We start from the raw sequence: 14,949 nt of genomic DNA, 5'->3' as shown, positions 1-14,949 counted from the left end.
CACTCCAGCACATCCTTGTTGAACTGTTTCTGCCTGTTGCCCAGGAATTCCCCGATCATCTGCCGGCTCAAGCCCTTCCTCTCCAGGATGAAGCGGGCGATTCCCACGGGGGTGTCCGACACAAAGCCCCTCTCGATGAGGTACTGGATCCCCTTCTCCGGCTTCCTGCGCGCGGCAGGAGGCAGACAGAGAGCGAGACAGAAGAGGGGAGAGAAAGGCGATGTGGGGTTAATACACACACCCTGCGAACTTGCCGTATTACTGTATGCTGCTACTCCACTGAGAGCACACAACCGGACGTACACAGACACGCACCCTCGCTAGCCTCAGACCCAGGGAACTAAACAGAACGACTGCCTTCAAAACACCCATTCATACTCCTCTCTGCCTCTCATTTGAGGAGGCTGCCCGTGGAGCTGCCCCCGCTCTGAGCGCACACACTCTGCCTCTCCCCCCAGCCCGGCCTGGCCCGCACTGACTTGTTGAAGAGGTTGAGCCCGATGCGGTACTGCCTCCTCTGCACCACGTCGTTGTTGAAGGCGGGCGAGTCCCAGCTGTGCCGGCTCTCCCGCTGGTAGGTCTGCTTGCCCAGCGGGGGCATGGGCTCGCGCAGGCTGTCCCGGGACGACGAGCCGGAGCTGCAGTTGATGGTCTCGTTGGAGTTGGTGGTGCTGTTGAGGGAGTCGTTATCCCCGTCGGAGCAGCACGGCTCCCCCGATCCCGAGTTCAGGGCTGACATGCTGTTCCCCAGGCCCCCTCCCGGCGGCGCTGTGGCGACGGGGGTGGGGGGCTGGGGCCCCGCGGAAGAAGGCGGGTCGGGGTACTGGTGGTGATGGTGGGGGTGGTGGTGGGGGTGCGGGTGGGGATGCGGGCGGCCCTGGGTCCGAGTCTGGCCCTGGGCCGCGGACGGGCGCACCCCACTGTTGTTGGGGTTGTGTTTGAGGGTTCCCTGAGGGGAGCCCCCTCCGCCCCCGCCGCCCCCTCCCCCGCCTCCGGCCCCCCCGGGCTCCTGCTCGTAGATGAGCTGGCGGCTGAGCGAGCCGCGGTCGGAGCGGTCGCTCATGTCCACGGAGCTGTCGCTGGGGGGCTCGATGGTGAGCAGGGGGAGGTGCGCCCCCCGCAGGCGGTAGTCCCGGCACTCCGTGCAGGGGGTGCTGCGCCGGCTGTTGTTGCTGCCGCCCCCCTCCGTGTCCCGGCTGTCCTCGCGGCCCCCCACGCCCCCCCCCATCCCCCAGTACTCTGTGTCGGTGCTGCTGGGGGCTCGGTCCAGGGACAGGGGCGAGGAGGGCAGGCCGTCGTCCATGTAGAGCGTGACATCGCTGTAGGAGGTGGCCGTGCTGTCCTCATGCATAGCCAGGGGCCCGCCCCCCGCGCCCCGCTCTCCGCCGGCCCCTCCTCTCCGGGACGAGGGGGTGCTGCCCCCTCCCCCTCCCCACATGCACTCCCCAAAATCCTCGCCCTCCAGGCCCCCGTCCCCACTGCCCTCGTGGGAGTCCGGGCGGCTCGGGCGGCAGGTCAGGGCATCGTCGATGGAGTCGGCCAGAGACTTCACCTGGAGAGAGAGAGAGAGGGGGAGGGAGGGAGGGGGAGAGGAGGAGAGAGATGGGGTCAGTGAAAACAGAAAGACTGACCAGGATAAAGCAAGACGGGTCCCGGAAGAGGTCCGGTCCAGTCCGGTCCGGCCCATTGATGCCTGATGCCTCTTCATCGAGTGCTTCCACAGCGACGCAGGCAATTTCATTTGAAACACTCCAGGGGGGATTTCGGTTGAGTAGAGAAGCCCGTTTGATTTTTATTCCTGTTTTAGCGATACTGCAGCAGTCGTTAACACAGGTAGCACCGTATTTACCCGCTCAGAAAGTAACTTAAATACAGTAAATTAAATTAAATTAAATAAACTCCGAATGAAATGTCGAGGATCCCCCAGGTCTCCCCCCTCTGTAAACAAGCGATCCCTGTAATAAGTTGTCCCATTTATTTCACACTTATGCCGTTGATGAACTAAGGAACTAAGGCCATAGGAAATCCCCACAATTACATCATTTTTAAAAGCCGGCAACGTAGGTGGTCTATGGGCGATTTTGTTCCAGAAATTAATAAATACCGTGAAGAGCAAAATCTAACATCAGACATTCTTCTGCTTGTAGACAGTGCTGTTACCCTCGACTCAGGCTGTGGATCGTTAGGCCCCAGCAGTACGTCGCTGATCCAACCAGTGGATCAGGGTCTGATCGATCCCTTGAACTGCACGACCCACGTGTGGAAAAAATCTGCCCCCAAGCAGAGAATGGCTGATTTTGACGAGACCACAATTTCCAAAGGAGGTGGAAAGCTATTTATTGCTATTGCTTTTTTATGGGTTATAGGCACTTTAAATGTACATACCCATGTCTGAACTGTTCGGAACTCATCTCAAGCTGATCACCTTATTCCTTATGAATATTAACTCCCCTAAGTTGCATTATTTAGGACACGTAACCTGGACTTGTAATGGGACCCTCTTAAGTATATTTTGTTACCTACAAGTGAAGCACACAATCTAACTTATTGTCCCTCACCTGACTCTATTCTATCATGTCTTATGGGAAAACCCCCAACTATAAGTCACTGAGTAAATCTTTTGCTCTTAAGGTCCTGAACCCTCCATATTGACATTATTCTTAAGGGGAAAAAATCCCTTTCAGGTATTGTTTTGCTATACGTTGCACATATCTGGTCCCTAACCCCAACATATTTTGGGGACCACCTGTATCTGTTTACTTCCTTCGTCCCCCTTCTCCTTCCCTGTCTTTTTCTCCACCCCCTCCCTTCTCTCTCTCCCTCCGTCCACCCTGTCCACACCCTCCCTCCTCCCCCCCCGGCTCTTCTCCTCCCTCCCTCTCCTCACCTGTTTGGAAAAGGAGTCCTCCAGGTCGGTGGGCTCTCCGCGGTACTCGCCGGCGCCCCCCTGTGCGCAGGGGGAGCTGCAGCTGTCGAGCTCGGGGTTGGAGGAGGCCAAGGGGTGCGGGTGCGCGTGCGGGTGGGTGTGGTAGCCCTGCGCCTGCCGCTGCTGCTCGCGGTCGTCGAACGAGTACTGCAGCCGCATGTTGGACAGGATGATGCGGCGGGACATGCGGCTCTCGGAGGCCGAGCTGCGCAGGCGCTGGAAGTTCTTGTTCATGCGGTACTGCCGGAACGCCGTCTGGATGGTGCGCGCCGCCCGCCGGCTCAGGAAGTACCCGCCGTACTTCCTCTCCAGCATCTCCACCTGCGGCGAGGGAGAGAGGGCGGGTGAACACACTCAGGCCGCGGGCCGGGCCGGGCCGGGCCGGGCGTGGGGCTGGCGGCCCGTGCCGCGCGGGGGGGAGCGGCCACGTCACCTTCTTGTCCTGCAGGTCGGTGGAGAGCTCATAGCTGTCGGACAGGGCCTTGCAACGCTTGTTCTCCTCCTCCTCCTGCTTCCGCAGGGCCAGGCTGGCGGGCTGGTGCCGGGTGCGCTGGGCCCAGGTCAGGCTGGGGCTGGGGGCTGCCGGGGGGCCGCTGTCGTAGCGCTCGCCGCGGTACGGGCCCTGGCTGCACGGGCTGTCGGAGAAACTGCCCGGCTCTGCACTCTGGGGCTCCCCCTCCACGCTGCAGTCACAGGGAGAGAGGGGATAAGGAGGGGGGGGAAGAGTCATCTATTTAACACACCACGAGGTAAAAGACCAAAACACACATGAATACCATTTCATTTAAGCTGGATAACAACACATTTTTGGTCAGAATTGAGCCACGAGCTGGTTCGGCTACAGCAATCTGAGAGAGGACAGCCGAGAGCCCGACAGGCTTTCTTTAACAGATCCAGAGGCCAGTGAATCATCAGTCAAAAATAAACACCGTGAACAGTGAGCCTCAAGAGCAACAGTTCGCTGCAGCTCCCAGGGCGTCAGTCAGCTGGAAAGCACCTCCTGGAAAAAGGCCTGTAGCGCTGTTACAAGCCTTTTGGTCAGATTGACAAAAAAAGATGAAAGCAGTCAAGGAAAATCAGATAGAAGCCAGGCAACCAATCGAGCTTCTTGCAGAGCGTCTGTTTTTGGAGGTTAATTTTCAGCATTGCAAAAAGGTCCAAACCTCATGGACTTTACATAATCCGTGAACAGCTTTGTGCTTCCTCAGTTTGTATTTACCATATTCCTGTAAATCACTTCCGGTACGCACACAGTTAGCTCAGAGAGACAGACTTTTTAAAACCCATTCCCTCTGAGTATCACCTCCCCCTCTCCCTCCCTCTGCCCTTTCCTGTTGGTCTCTCACTCACATGTACAGTCGTGCCCTCCGAGGTAGTCTGCATCTCCTAGACGTCCACATGGCGAGGCAGGGTACAGCGCAGAGTCGGAAGAACAGCCCGTCACACACTGTCTGCCACAGACATACTGACACACACACACCTGCCCTGCCCTGCCCGGCCCTGCCTGGCCCTGCCTGGCCCTGCCCGGCCCTGCCCGGCCCTGCCCGGCCCTGCTGCCTGTCTGTGTGCTCAGGTCACATGTCCCTGGGATGGCCAGGGGAAGCCTCTCAGAAGCCAAGTCCGGAGTTTGGGACCGCAGCCCCGACAGCGGCAGTGGCACAGGAAAAACACACACGCCAGCACTCAGAAACAACACAGCCGTCCGCTCTCTCTCCCTGCTCCCTGTGAGGAGGCAGAACACATCTATTCACAGCGGGGAGCTGGTAACTACAAACAAATTCAGTGGCAACCGCTCCACTAAGTCTCTCCCAGAAAAACAAAACAGATCACCCCACACAGCGACAACAGACAGTGACAGAATCTGCCCCTCCTGGGTACGACGCCTTTTTGTCACTCTCGTTTACTTAATCCTCCCTGCACTCTCTGTTTTCTCTCTCAGCCTCTTCATTCCCCTCGAGGAAACAGCAGCAGCCGCAGCCAGAGAAATTACCAACGTGTCCATCTCGCCCAGGCTCTCTCTTTCTTTCCCCCTTTCCCTCAATAATTTAAACCAAAACGAAATGAAAGAGCAACAACAGGCACTCCTGCACACTGCTCTCCCCCCCTCTCTCTTCCTCCCTCGAGCCCCTCTGTCCCCTCCCTCCCTTCCTCGCTCTCAGCCCCTCCCTGCCTGCTTCAGGGCTGCTTCGGGCTCAAGGCCCGTGCCACAAGTGGCGCAGGGAAGGGATACCGTATGGAGATGCAGCAGTCTACTTGTGTCCCTCTCCCTGTCACTTTCAGAGATAACGATGAGTAATGCCAGCCTGGCAACAACACATTTCACCTGTATTAATCTCTCTGGGAGATTCTGCACTATCCCTACGGACTTTCCACTAACCTCAAGCACTACAACAACAAATATTTTCTAAGGAAACCGAAATTTTCCAAAAGCTACATATCCTGCAATACGAGGGAAAATGAAATAAGCGGTATTTAAATGAAAAACATTTTAAAAACATATATTGATATTTATCAACGCTACACCTCAGGGACCTTCATTCTCTCCTGTGGACATGTGCTGTGTGCGACACCAAATACATCTCCCCTGCAAGCTTCCTAGTCACTGAACTGAGGGGCTACATGTCCAACGACCCCCTCCACCTGCAGCACAGCCCCACTCAGTCCATCTGCCATCACGTCTCACAGTTATTAAGGAACATTACTCAGGGCTCTAATATCCTGGCCTTGCTATGACGATCCCCACTGGAGGTCTATGAGCAGTGTGGTCAGCAGTTTGAGAATGAACTTTAAACTGGTTTTATTTATTATTTGGCTCTTCAAAGAGACCGATCTGGATATTTTCTGTTACGGCTGGAAGTTGTGGCACAAAGAGAGCACAGCTCAGGCATAGCTGTCTGCTTTCAGGGAAGGAAGAGGAGGAGAGAACCTGCAGCACGTAGGAGTGAGAGAAGAGGGTGCAGGCTTTGACGTTTCTTGCAGAACTCCAGCTAGGCAGAGTGGCAAATTAATTCCCACCACAAAAAAAAAGACAGCAAGAAAGATCAGTCAAGAAAAAAGTGACAGAAACTTTTTCAAAGCAGTCAGACTGCCTCTCTGTCAAATCTCCCCAGTCCCAGTCTCTCCCCTCTCGCCCTCACTCCCTCTCCTGCCTCTCGTCTCTCTTCCTAAAGCTCTCATCACCGTGCAGCTGCAATTTCCTGAGTTCGGGCTCAGCTGAAGCGAGGGAGGCAGGGAGGGGAAAGGAATGTGACAGGGAGAAGACGAAAAGGGAAGGGAGACACAGACGCTTGGGGTGTAGATAATACAGCAGAGTGAAGCGCAGCTACAGCAGACGGCAATGATGGCACGAATGCTCGCGGTAACAGAAACGCAGACACGCCAGCTCAAAAAAGATGAGCATGAAAGACAGACACACTTCTATAGCTGGAGAACATCCTTACCCCCGGTCTTCTTACAAACCCCTTCACACATTATACATTTTTGTATTGTTTTCAAAAGGATACAGGAAAAAAAAAACGTTTACTATTCAGGATTTATTTAGCGGTAATCCCCGATCCTCAGATAAGCCTGTCCATCCATGTCAGAAAGGGTTTTGCATCCCCACAAGCCAGATACCGAATGTTCAATATCTGCAGATGATCTGTGCACAACACAGGACTCACACGCTGAGGCTCCAAAGCTTGTATGAGAAAGCAGTTTGCCCAAGCACTTAAGTTAACACAGGCACATGTATAGAAGCCCTACACAGGCTCCAGGCCCGCGTACAAGTCCTGTACTTAGGCCCAGAACAAAGCACTGGCAGCCATGTCAGTGGCAGCCACACAAACCTGTCAGGCCGTTATTTTCAGTATCTGAACTGTGCGCCGTTACCGAACACAGTGCTCTACACAGGACATGAAGGCCAAGCCCAGGCAGGCTTGATTTCTGCAGATCTGGGTCACGCGTCTTTGATATTTCACCCAGCAGCTTTCAAACAAGTGCTGCAGGATGCAACACGCTTGATAATTTAGTGTGATTAATTGAACGAGTGTTAATTAAATATCAGTAAAAGTCTGGACACACACAGCCTTGTTATCCGAGTCCCAGAGAAAATCCTGTTTAATTAACACAAGTGGAAAAGAGCCACACCAGAGCAACAGGACCCTAACAAGACAAGCGGACACTCACTCATGACAAGGTTCATCATTCTGAATTTTATTTACTGCACAGAATAACCAGACTTTTCACGTGCAACTTGAAAAGGTCAACCGTGCCAAAAAAAGCAAATCTCACACATATTGCTCGACTGCCAGTTCGGCTTCTTGCACCTAGATCTTCCCTCTCACTCCTGCTGTAAAACACGTTGACTACGACGTCACAAACGGGAGGCAGAAAGCATCACTGACCTTCAGTGTTTACTTGGAAAAAAAGTTTAAGATCATGTAAAAGCGCTTTAACCGCGCTTGAGCTGAGAAACGGCTCCCCCACAGCCAAGGTGAACAAAGTGCTTCAGTAGCGTCAATGTAACACCCGAGTTTTACATTCTGGGAGCTACAGAATGCTACCGTGCCAATCTGAACAGTTGCTGTGTATTAGCTCTGAGCCATCTTGAAGCTCCCTGTTTGCACAGAAGAGCGCAGAACAGCTTCTGAAACTATATGCTCCAGTGCAAATCGTGCTTTCCACTTCCAAGAAAGGCCCAGCCGAAAGTCCAAACCATTTGCACGTTTAACTGGAAAAACAACAACAACAACAACGTTTTTTTCTTTTACAAAGCAGCCGTAGTCTGGCTGTGTGGCCCAGGGGGAGCTCATTGATTGTTTATCTGTGCGTGAACTGCCTGTTCTGATAACTGGTCCAGACTGAATCTGACAGCAGCACTAAGAGGCCAGGAGGAAGGACGGGCAGCAGCTGATTAGTCAGGTCACACCAGGGGGAGGCAGTGATACAGTATATGTACTGTATACTGTTCGCACACACACACACACACACACACACACACACACAGCCCCACGCAACTCAGTCCCGACACACTCTGACCCACTCTGACTGTCTGACGTACACAGAGCGTGCTGGTCTGACCTCAGGACAGACTCGTTCTGACCGCTGCAATCTTCAAACCTCCTGAGCTGGTTATTCTTGTACAAAACAGACACAAACACTACAGGGGAAGTCAAGAGTGCTTGGTATAGTCACCCATGGAAGGGCAGAGCAGGGCTCGCATGTGACACAGTCAGGCCTCTCCCAAGGAGCACACAACAATACTATAGTTTACTAAAACATTTCTTTCCTCATCCATATACCGTTTACTTTGCCTTACAACAGTCTCCCAATACAGGGACATTGGAAGACAGGATTATTGTATTTTAACACGTTTCCCATGTTTTCACTGTGATCTGTCTCAGATTATCATACATTTACTCGGGTACATCACAATAAGCTTCCTGAAAGTGGAGTCTGCAGGTAAAGAGACCTCTACCGGGCACGCTAGTCCGTTCTAGCAACTTCTCTAAGCCCCGGTTACGAGAGCCCCAGTCATTTTGGTTTATACTATAGGTGTCTTCTAGAGACAGTCACTACGGAATTTGACTACAAAAGCCAATTGGAAGCTGGTTCAGATGAATATCAGAAGGTCCCGTGGCTCTTCGGGACCAGTGTTAGAACATAAAATGTAACACATTGTAATACACTGAAGAGGCAGACATTAGGCCCAGCTCAGATTCTGGGACCTCATGCTGGAAGCTCAAAGCCTTACTAATCCCCTCTAAGCTATTACTCCTGTAGGAACAGCTTGCTTCATACCTATGCATAATGTATTACATTTTACGTCCTTAAATTTAAGTAATAAGACACCGGAAAAAATGCTTTTCCAAAGCATTTCTGTATCGTGACTGCTAACAACTGTTCCCTTTAAGGCTGAATGATCTCAGCATTTCAACCACAGTTACATAAGAGAGGCAGGGATCCCACATGGAAAGATGGAGAAACTATTAAAAGTTAATGCCTCACCAGCAGCCACTAGCTGGTTTTGTGACACTGTAGAATGACAAGGGGTTCAGACAAGATTCTGGTGAGTGGTCAGCCCCGCGCAGAACCCCAGAACCCCAGAACCAGAACCCCGAGACGTAAACTGTCCCCCGAAAAAACATTCGAAAGCAGGATCCCATTTTTCTTTTTATCTCCCAGGCTTTGTCCCACAGAGCAGGCGTCAGAGCCATGGATTTAAAACGCTGCCGACAGCCCTCTTTAATCAGAGCGCCTTCACTTCGCTGCGTGTCTCCAGCTGCCTTTTAAGAGAAATTACTCTCCCGAGATAAGTTGGCAGCGCACCGCAATCTCATTTTAGCACTCGCGAACAGACAAGTCAATTAGGAAAAACAAAAGGGGCATTTATAATAGAATTGGTGCGGAGAACTGAGGTCAGCTGGCGCTGTACTTGACTTTTACTGTCTGATTTTTCATAGATGTAATTAAAATGAAACCTAGGATCCTCTTCTGCAACTGTCTGTGACCGCGTTTCTGCGCCCCGCAGCTTTCTGTAAGCGAGGGGTCACACATTGAACTCCCCCTAAGGATTAAAGGACTCCATTTTGCACTGAACTTGAACCGAGACATACAGAGGTTACAGTGATCACTGCCTTTTTATGTTGGAACTGCAAGGCACACCGGTGGCAATACTTTAAAAACAAAGTCATGCTTTCTATAGAACGTGTCACTCCAGCCATACTGACTGAGGACTGCCTCTTGCAGTCCTGCTGTATTCTCCTTTTGCACTGCCATGAAAACCACGCGTGCTGCCAGTGTGTCTGCGTGTCTCTCCGTGACCGTTCCTGGCGGACACTGCTCCTTCGCCACCCTGGCCAGGAGGAATCGGGAAGCCCAGGACCCAGATCATCACCTTGGGAAAGCCCATTCCTCTGTCAGCGAAGGCCTCTTCAGGAATACTGGAGCGCCGGAGAAACAGGCTCATAGGGGTTTGTGATGGAGCTGGACAGAGCTTTCTGTTCCTTTCTGCAAGTCATGGCACTTTCATTCCCTCCCACAAACAAGGGGACCCAATCGGGACCCCCCTGACAGGCAGGGGCCTGGCTCCAGGTCGGCAGAGTGAGACTGGGGGCCAGATGCTACCGCGCCACAGCCAAGGCAACCTCCCAGGGGCTCCTTCGGAAAAAGGACAGTTCTAAATTTGCTCAGAGTTGAAAATATAAAAGAAACAACTACAAGAGTGAAAAAAGCACAAGGGGGGTTTTTGGCACAGAATCTGTGGAGGAAATCCAGCATTTTGTGTTTTTGGAAACATAAATTACTCCTGGCTGCTGTTTACAACAACTGTTTCCTGTGTAAATCAGTACTGAAAACAGTGACACCAGACAATGAGGGAGAAAGGAATTCAGGCTCTGTACAGTGTGTAAAAAAGTTAAGAAACCGCACTCTAGCACTGCTGGTGCTATGTTAGTCAGGGCCAGATGGGAGAATCTGGGATTCCTTAACTAGTTTGAGTTCGCAGTGTCCTCTACCAATTTGGCAAGACAAGCTCGTATTTCAAGAGACTCTTTTACTCAACTCTGAGCTGCAAGGCCATCAGACAGGCTCTCCAAGTACAAGGGTTAAATCGTAATTCAGAAATTCAGGGACGTCCTGCTGTGTTTCAGACGTTGCTGCCGTATTCATTCTGAGAGATGCAGTGGCACGCATGGCTAGTTTTCTCCCGTTCAGATGTGGCCCGTTCAGACCCCAGGGCTCTGAGGGATGGCTGACTGGGTTCGCTGGTTAATGAGTGCCCCAGGCGCCTGTTCTGTATCAATTGAAACGTGCTCCTGCCAGGGCTGCTCTCAGTCCTGCTCTGGTACAAACAGCCTGGAAACAGACTCCTCACGGTGGACTGACGGGAAGCGTCTGGGGGAAGAATATTGATGTGAAACACTGGCCTGACGGGAAGCGTCTGGGGGAAGAATATTGATGTGAAACACTGGCCTGACGGGAAGCGTCCATGGACAGCTGTGCACACAGCCTGGCTGTTACAACAGAATAGGCCTTATTGTATGATATTTAAATTGGAAGAAAAAAAAAACACATCAAATGTTGTCGAAATGAAAATCATTTACAATTAGATTAGCATCCTGATTTGGGTGGCACTGCTCAGCTTGCTGCAATTTTAATTTTTTAGACCTCAAACCGATCTAAACCGATACAGGGAATACTGTAACTTCAGTGCTTATAAGCAGGAATAAAAGACGACCCAGAGGTCCAGTGGCTCGGTGTGTTTCACGAGCCTTCTTGTGCTCATAAGGTCGAAAACCCAGGTCTCATTACTACTCATGTATTTGGCTGACACTTCATTCCGAGTTTACTCTCACTGACACTCATTTAGAGCCCTAGAACAGTTTGGGTACTGCTGCACCTGTGGTACTGAGATAGCGCCTTGCTCAAGGGTACAACAGCAGTGTCTCACCTGCGATTTGCCCCTGAAGAGAGATCGACGGTTCGAGGGCAATAGCCAGTCACTTGGCTTTCCTGACTACAGGCAGAGCTGCGAGAAAGGTTTAAAGGCGGCGACAGCCCCTGGCCTGTCGGGGCCGTTGACACGACCAGCACGCATTCCGGCAGGGCCTGTCCCTCGGGCCCCCCCTCCCAGCCCCGCCACCGCTCCCTGATCACAGCCCCCGAGGCCTCCCCGCCCGCAACGAGACGGATCGGCGGGCCGCAGGGCGTCCTCGGGAACGGCGCCAACACGAGGGCGTGCTCGACCACGAGCGCCCGCGTTCGGGGCTCGCGGGCGAGGGGAACCCCCCGCGGTGCCACTTTCCGTTTGCTTTCGGTCGCCGCGGTCCGGAACCAAAAGCCGCTGAGGTTCGACCCGAACCCCACTCTGCGACTCTTTCAGGGGAAAAGCCACAGGTGGACCCAATAAGCCGTTCTTCCACTCGTGCTTCTGAAAAAGGAAACGGACGCAAGACACCGTCCAGGCAGCTTTTTTCATCTTCCATCTGTCATTTCTTTTAATTGCTCTCACCCCCCCCCCCCAACTATTATATCACTCCTGCCAAAGCTGCACAACAAATTAGGCTGTGGGCTCAGGAAATGGCAATTATGAGGAGATTTTCCAGGCTGTTTTCCTCCAGTGCAAAACCTGTCCCACTTCTTCTATCTATCCATCCACTTCCTGTCCGCTTTATCCAGTACAGTACCGAGCCTGTCCCGGCGAGCAACAGGCACCAGGCCGGGTAACCCTGGATGGGACGCCAGCCCACCACAGCCCACTTCCACGAACTCAGACTAATTCCTAAAAAGATGGACTCCGGTCATAACAAGAGGAAAACAAGAATTACACTTTGTCCTTGTCTTATCCTTCCTTGCTTCAAGCTTCACTTACTTCCCCGCAACGTTTGACACAGGCCTTTGGAAACCGGCGAGTCTCGTCCAGGAGCAATTCGAACTCCGTGAACCTCTGCGGCAGTGACGGGGCTCTTGATGAATAATGCAGGTACGCAGACGCACACGGAGTAAAAGGGCACAGAACAAAGTCTTTGTCCCCGCAAGGGGGCGGCCACCTACAGTCCTTAAAATTCAGGCAGTCTTGTCTTCTGGCACAGCCTCCTCAGGTACCAGACTGAATTAGCGGAGTTAATTAGCGGAGCCCAGATGTCTCTGATGTCACAGTCTTGGGCTCTTCAGCCACCGCAGGTTTGAGGAGAACTAGAAGTCTCTCTCTCCCACACTTGCGCACCGTAACAAAGCAATCGCACCGAGCAGCCCACTCAGTCTGATTCCTTATGGTTTTTTTTTTTTACACTGACAACAACCTTGAAGAACTCGGATGCAAGTCCGCTTCCCAGCGGCACCCAGATTCACCAGCGGGCTCCACTACGTTTCCTCCTGCCACGCAGAGGTGCATGGGAGCATCTGTACATACACATGTGCAAAACTGGGATGTCACACAAGCTAACAATCCGAATGGCATGTAATTATATATCATTATCGGCTCTTCAGAGGGAACAGCTTCTAGAGACGCTGCCAAAAGGCAGACTGTGAAGTTAACACGGTCACTCATAAGCAGCTCCTCCTGGAATTCAAGAGTCGTGCTCCTACGCAGCTCAGCCAGGTCCAATCACAGGCGGTAGGGTCACCCCTGGCTTCGCAGCTCAGGGAAGCGGAGAGGGTTAGTCAGCAGGGCTGGAAGCACGGAGGAGTCTCGGAAGACTGGGAAAAAGGTTCCATTTCGGAAAAGCCGCTGAGGGAGAGTCATGAGGTCCCCGGGGGGGGGGGGGGGGGGCGCTGAATGACACCACAAGGCCAGCAGGTGCCTTTGATTACAGGCAGGCAAGATACACACAACCTGCACGACTTACAACGGCTGCTGCTGCTACTACTACTACTACTACTACTACTACTACTGTACTACCACCTCGGCTAATCGTGGTCAGAAACCGAGCCTGACGGACACCGACGCGCAGAAGCGCCAGCCTGCGCCCAGAAGTCGCCGGTCAGCCAGGCGAGGCGAGCGGGCACCGCTGACCACACTGCTGCTGTACTGTACGTACTGTATGCAGAGCCTCCCCGCGTGTTTTCTGCGCCAGTACCGTAGGCGTCCTCCCTCAGCCTAACACGAAGTGACACCAGCGCAGTTCCTGCGTGTTCGCGGCGTGTGTGCGCGCGTTTTTTATGTGGGATGTCGTGTTATCCCTCCCGCCCCCCCAGTCCTTATTCTACCGTCTTCTGAAGCGCAGGAGCGCCAGAAAAGCTTCTACTTGTACCGAAAGGGCGCTTGTCGTTAACATCGCGACACACTCCTCCCCTGCGCTGTGGTGAAGTGGTCAGGGTTTAAAAAGACCACGCTTGGGGAGGCGGGGGGTGAGATAAGTACAAACGGGGGCTCCTCTTGGCAGCGCAAGACGACCAGACCAAACCCTCCAGTTGGTCCACAAGTTTCAGCCGCAGACTTTGGGAGAAAACCGTCGCCAGAAAACACGGAGAGGGAAAGGACAGACGTGGCAGAAGAGAAAGGTGGAGAAGAGGGAGAGAGGAGCGGAGGGGGACGTGTAGGTTTAGGGAATAAAGCAGTTACTCTACCTTACAACAACAACAACAACAAAAAAAAGAAAACACTGTCTTACCAGTATACCAGCTTGTTATGGAGGATAGCCGGAGTCTTGTCAGACGCGCAGTTAATACACCACATTCTGCCTCCCTGTTTTGGCTGCTTGTTTCAGTAGATGATTATTTCAGTGAGTGTCTGTTTTTTATTTCCTTGTAATAATAATAATAATAATAATAACAACAATCCGTGTATCTTGACTCTCTCCGTGACGACGGAACGGCGGAGAGCCCGTCTCCTCCTCCTCCTCGCGCTCTCCCGGTCTCGCGGATCCACACCAGCGCGGCGGTTTGATTTCCCCCCCCCCCCCAGTCTCCGGGCTGCTCGAGCCCGTGTGACACAGCAGTCACGGCAACACAACACACAGTCGCGAGCCCACTCGGCTTAACCCCTTGCGCGCCGCGCCGCGCGCGAGCCGCGACTCGACGCCCGCGCGCGCCCGCCCGCCCGCTCGCCGGCCGCACGGGCTCGGACGCGGACTTCTGGGAACGCTGGGAGCGCTCCTGATGTTCTCTGCTTGGATTCTGGTCTCGGCTGCTGCGGTGTTTGGTTTTACAGACGCGCGTACGCCCGCCGTTCAAGGGTCCTCTCGTCGTCTGTCTGAACTGCGATGGCAGTGAGTTGAAAGTTACTCCAATTAAAGCACAACACGCATCGAGGTCACCCCGGGAGCCGGCGCGTGTGGCGGAGTAATTTCCGCCACGTATCGGTATCATTTGCTGTTAGGAACCTCTTTAGGGAAAAAAAATGGAAAAAGCGCCGCATCGTTGTGGAAATGGGAATTTGCTCAAAGGTCTGAGTGACATCTTCATCTCTGTTGCAAATCTGCACCGATTCCAGTCCTACGAGAGCAGTCGCGCCCGACTATGACACATAAATCAACCTGTGGTGTTTTTAAAGCATATGCATGTAATCCTAACCGTAAAAATACGAAGAATAACTGACAGCG

At 53.0% G+C, this 14,949-nt stretch overlaps 1 protein-coding gene across 2 annotated transcripts in view; it reads right to left on the bottom strand.

Annotated features, from left to right (window-relative positions):
• iqsec2a (IQ motif and Sec7 domain ArfGEF 2a) overlaps nucleotides 1–14,949 on the bottom strand; it is a 96,575-nt gene that overhangs the window by 15,857 nt on the left and 65,769 nt on the right. Inside the window, exons 1-5 of one of the 2 annotated variants that reach the window (XM_088909651.1) lie at nucleotides 14,020–14,131; nucleotides 3,360–3,609; nucleotides 2,888–3,247; nucleotides 480–1,552; nucleotides 4–165 (exon numbers count right to left, since the gene is read on the bottom strand). In XM_088909651.1, the coding sequence (XP_088765777.1) occupies nucleotides 4–165; nucleotides 480–1,552; nucleotides 2,888–3,247; nucleotides 3,360–3,609; nucleotides 14,020–14,084 (1,910 nt within the window). In that variant the 5' untranslated portion in view covers nucleotides 14,085–14,131. Of the gene's footprint in view, nucleotides 1–3; nucleotides 166–479; nucleotides 1,553–2,887; nucleotides 3,248–3,359; nucleotides 3,610–14,019; nucleotides 14,132–14,949 lie in introns of those variants that run through there. The other variant, XM_088909650.1, reaches the window with a different exon arrangement.

This window comes from Atractosteus spatula, chromosome 2 (assembly GCF_055471065.1).
Source record: "Atractosteus spatula isolate fAtrSpa1 chromosome 2, fAtrSpa1.hap1, whole genome shotgun sequence".
Taxonomy (NCBI): Eukaryota; Metazoa; Chordata; class Actinopteri; order Semionotiformes; family Lepisosteidae; genus Atractosteus; species Atractosteus spatula.
This window is presented reverse-complemented; position numbering and strand designations above follow the sequence as displayed.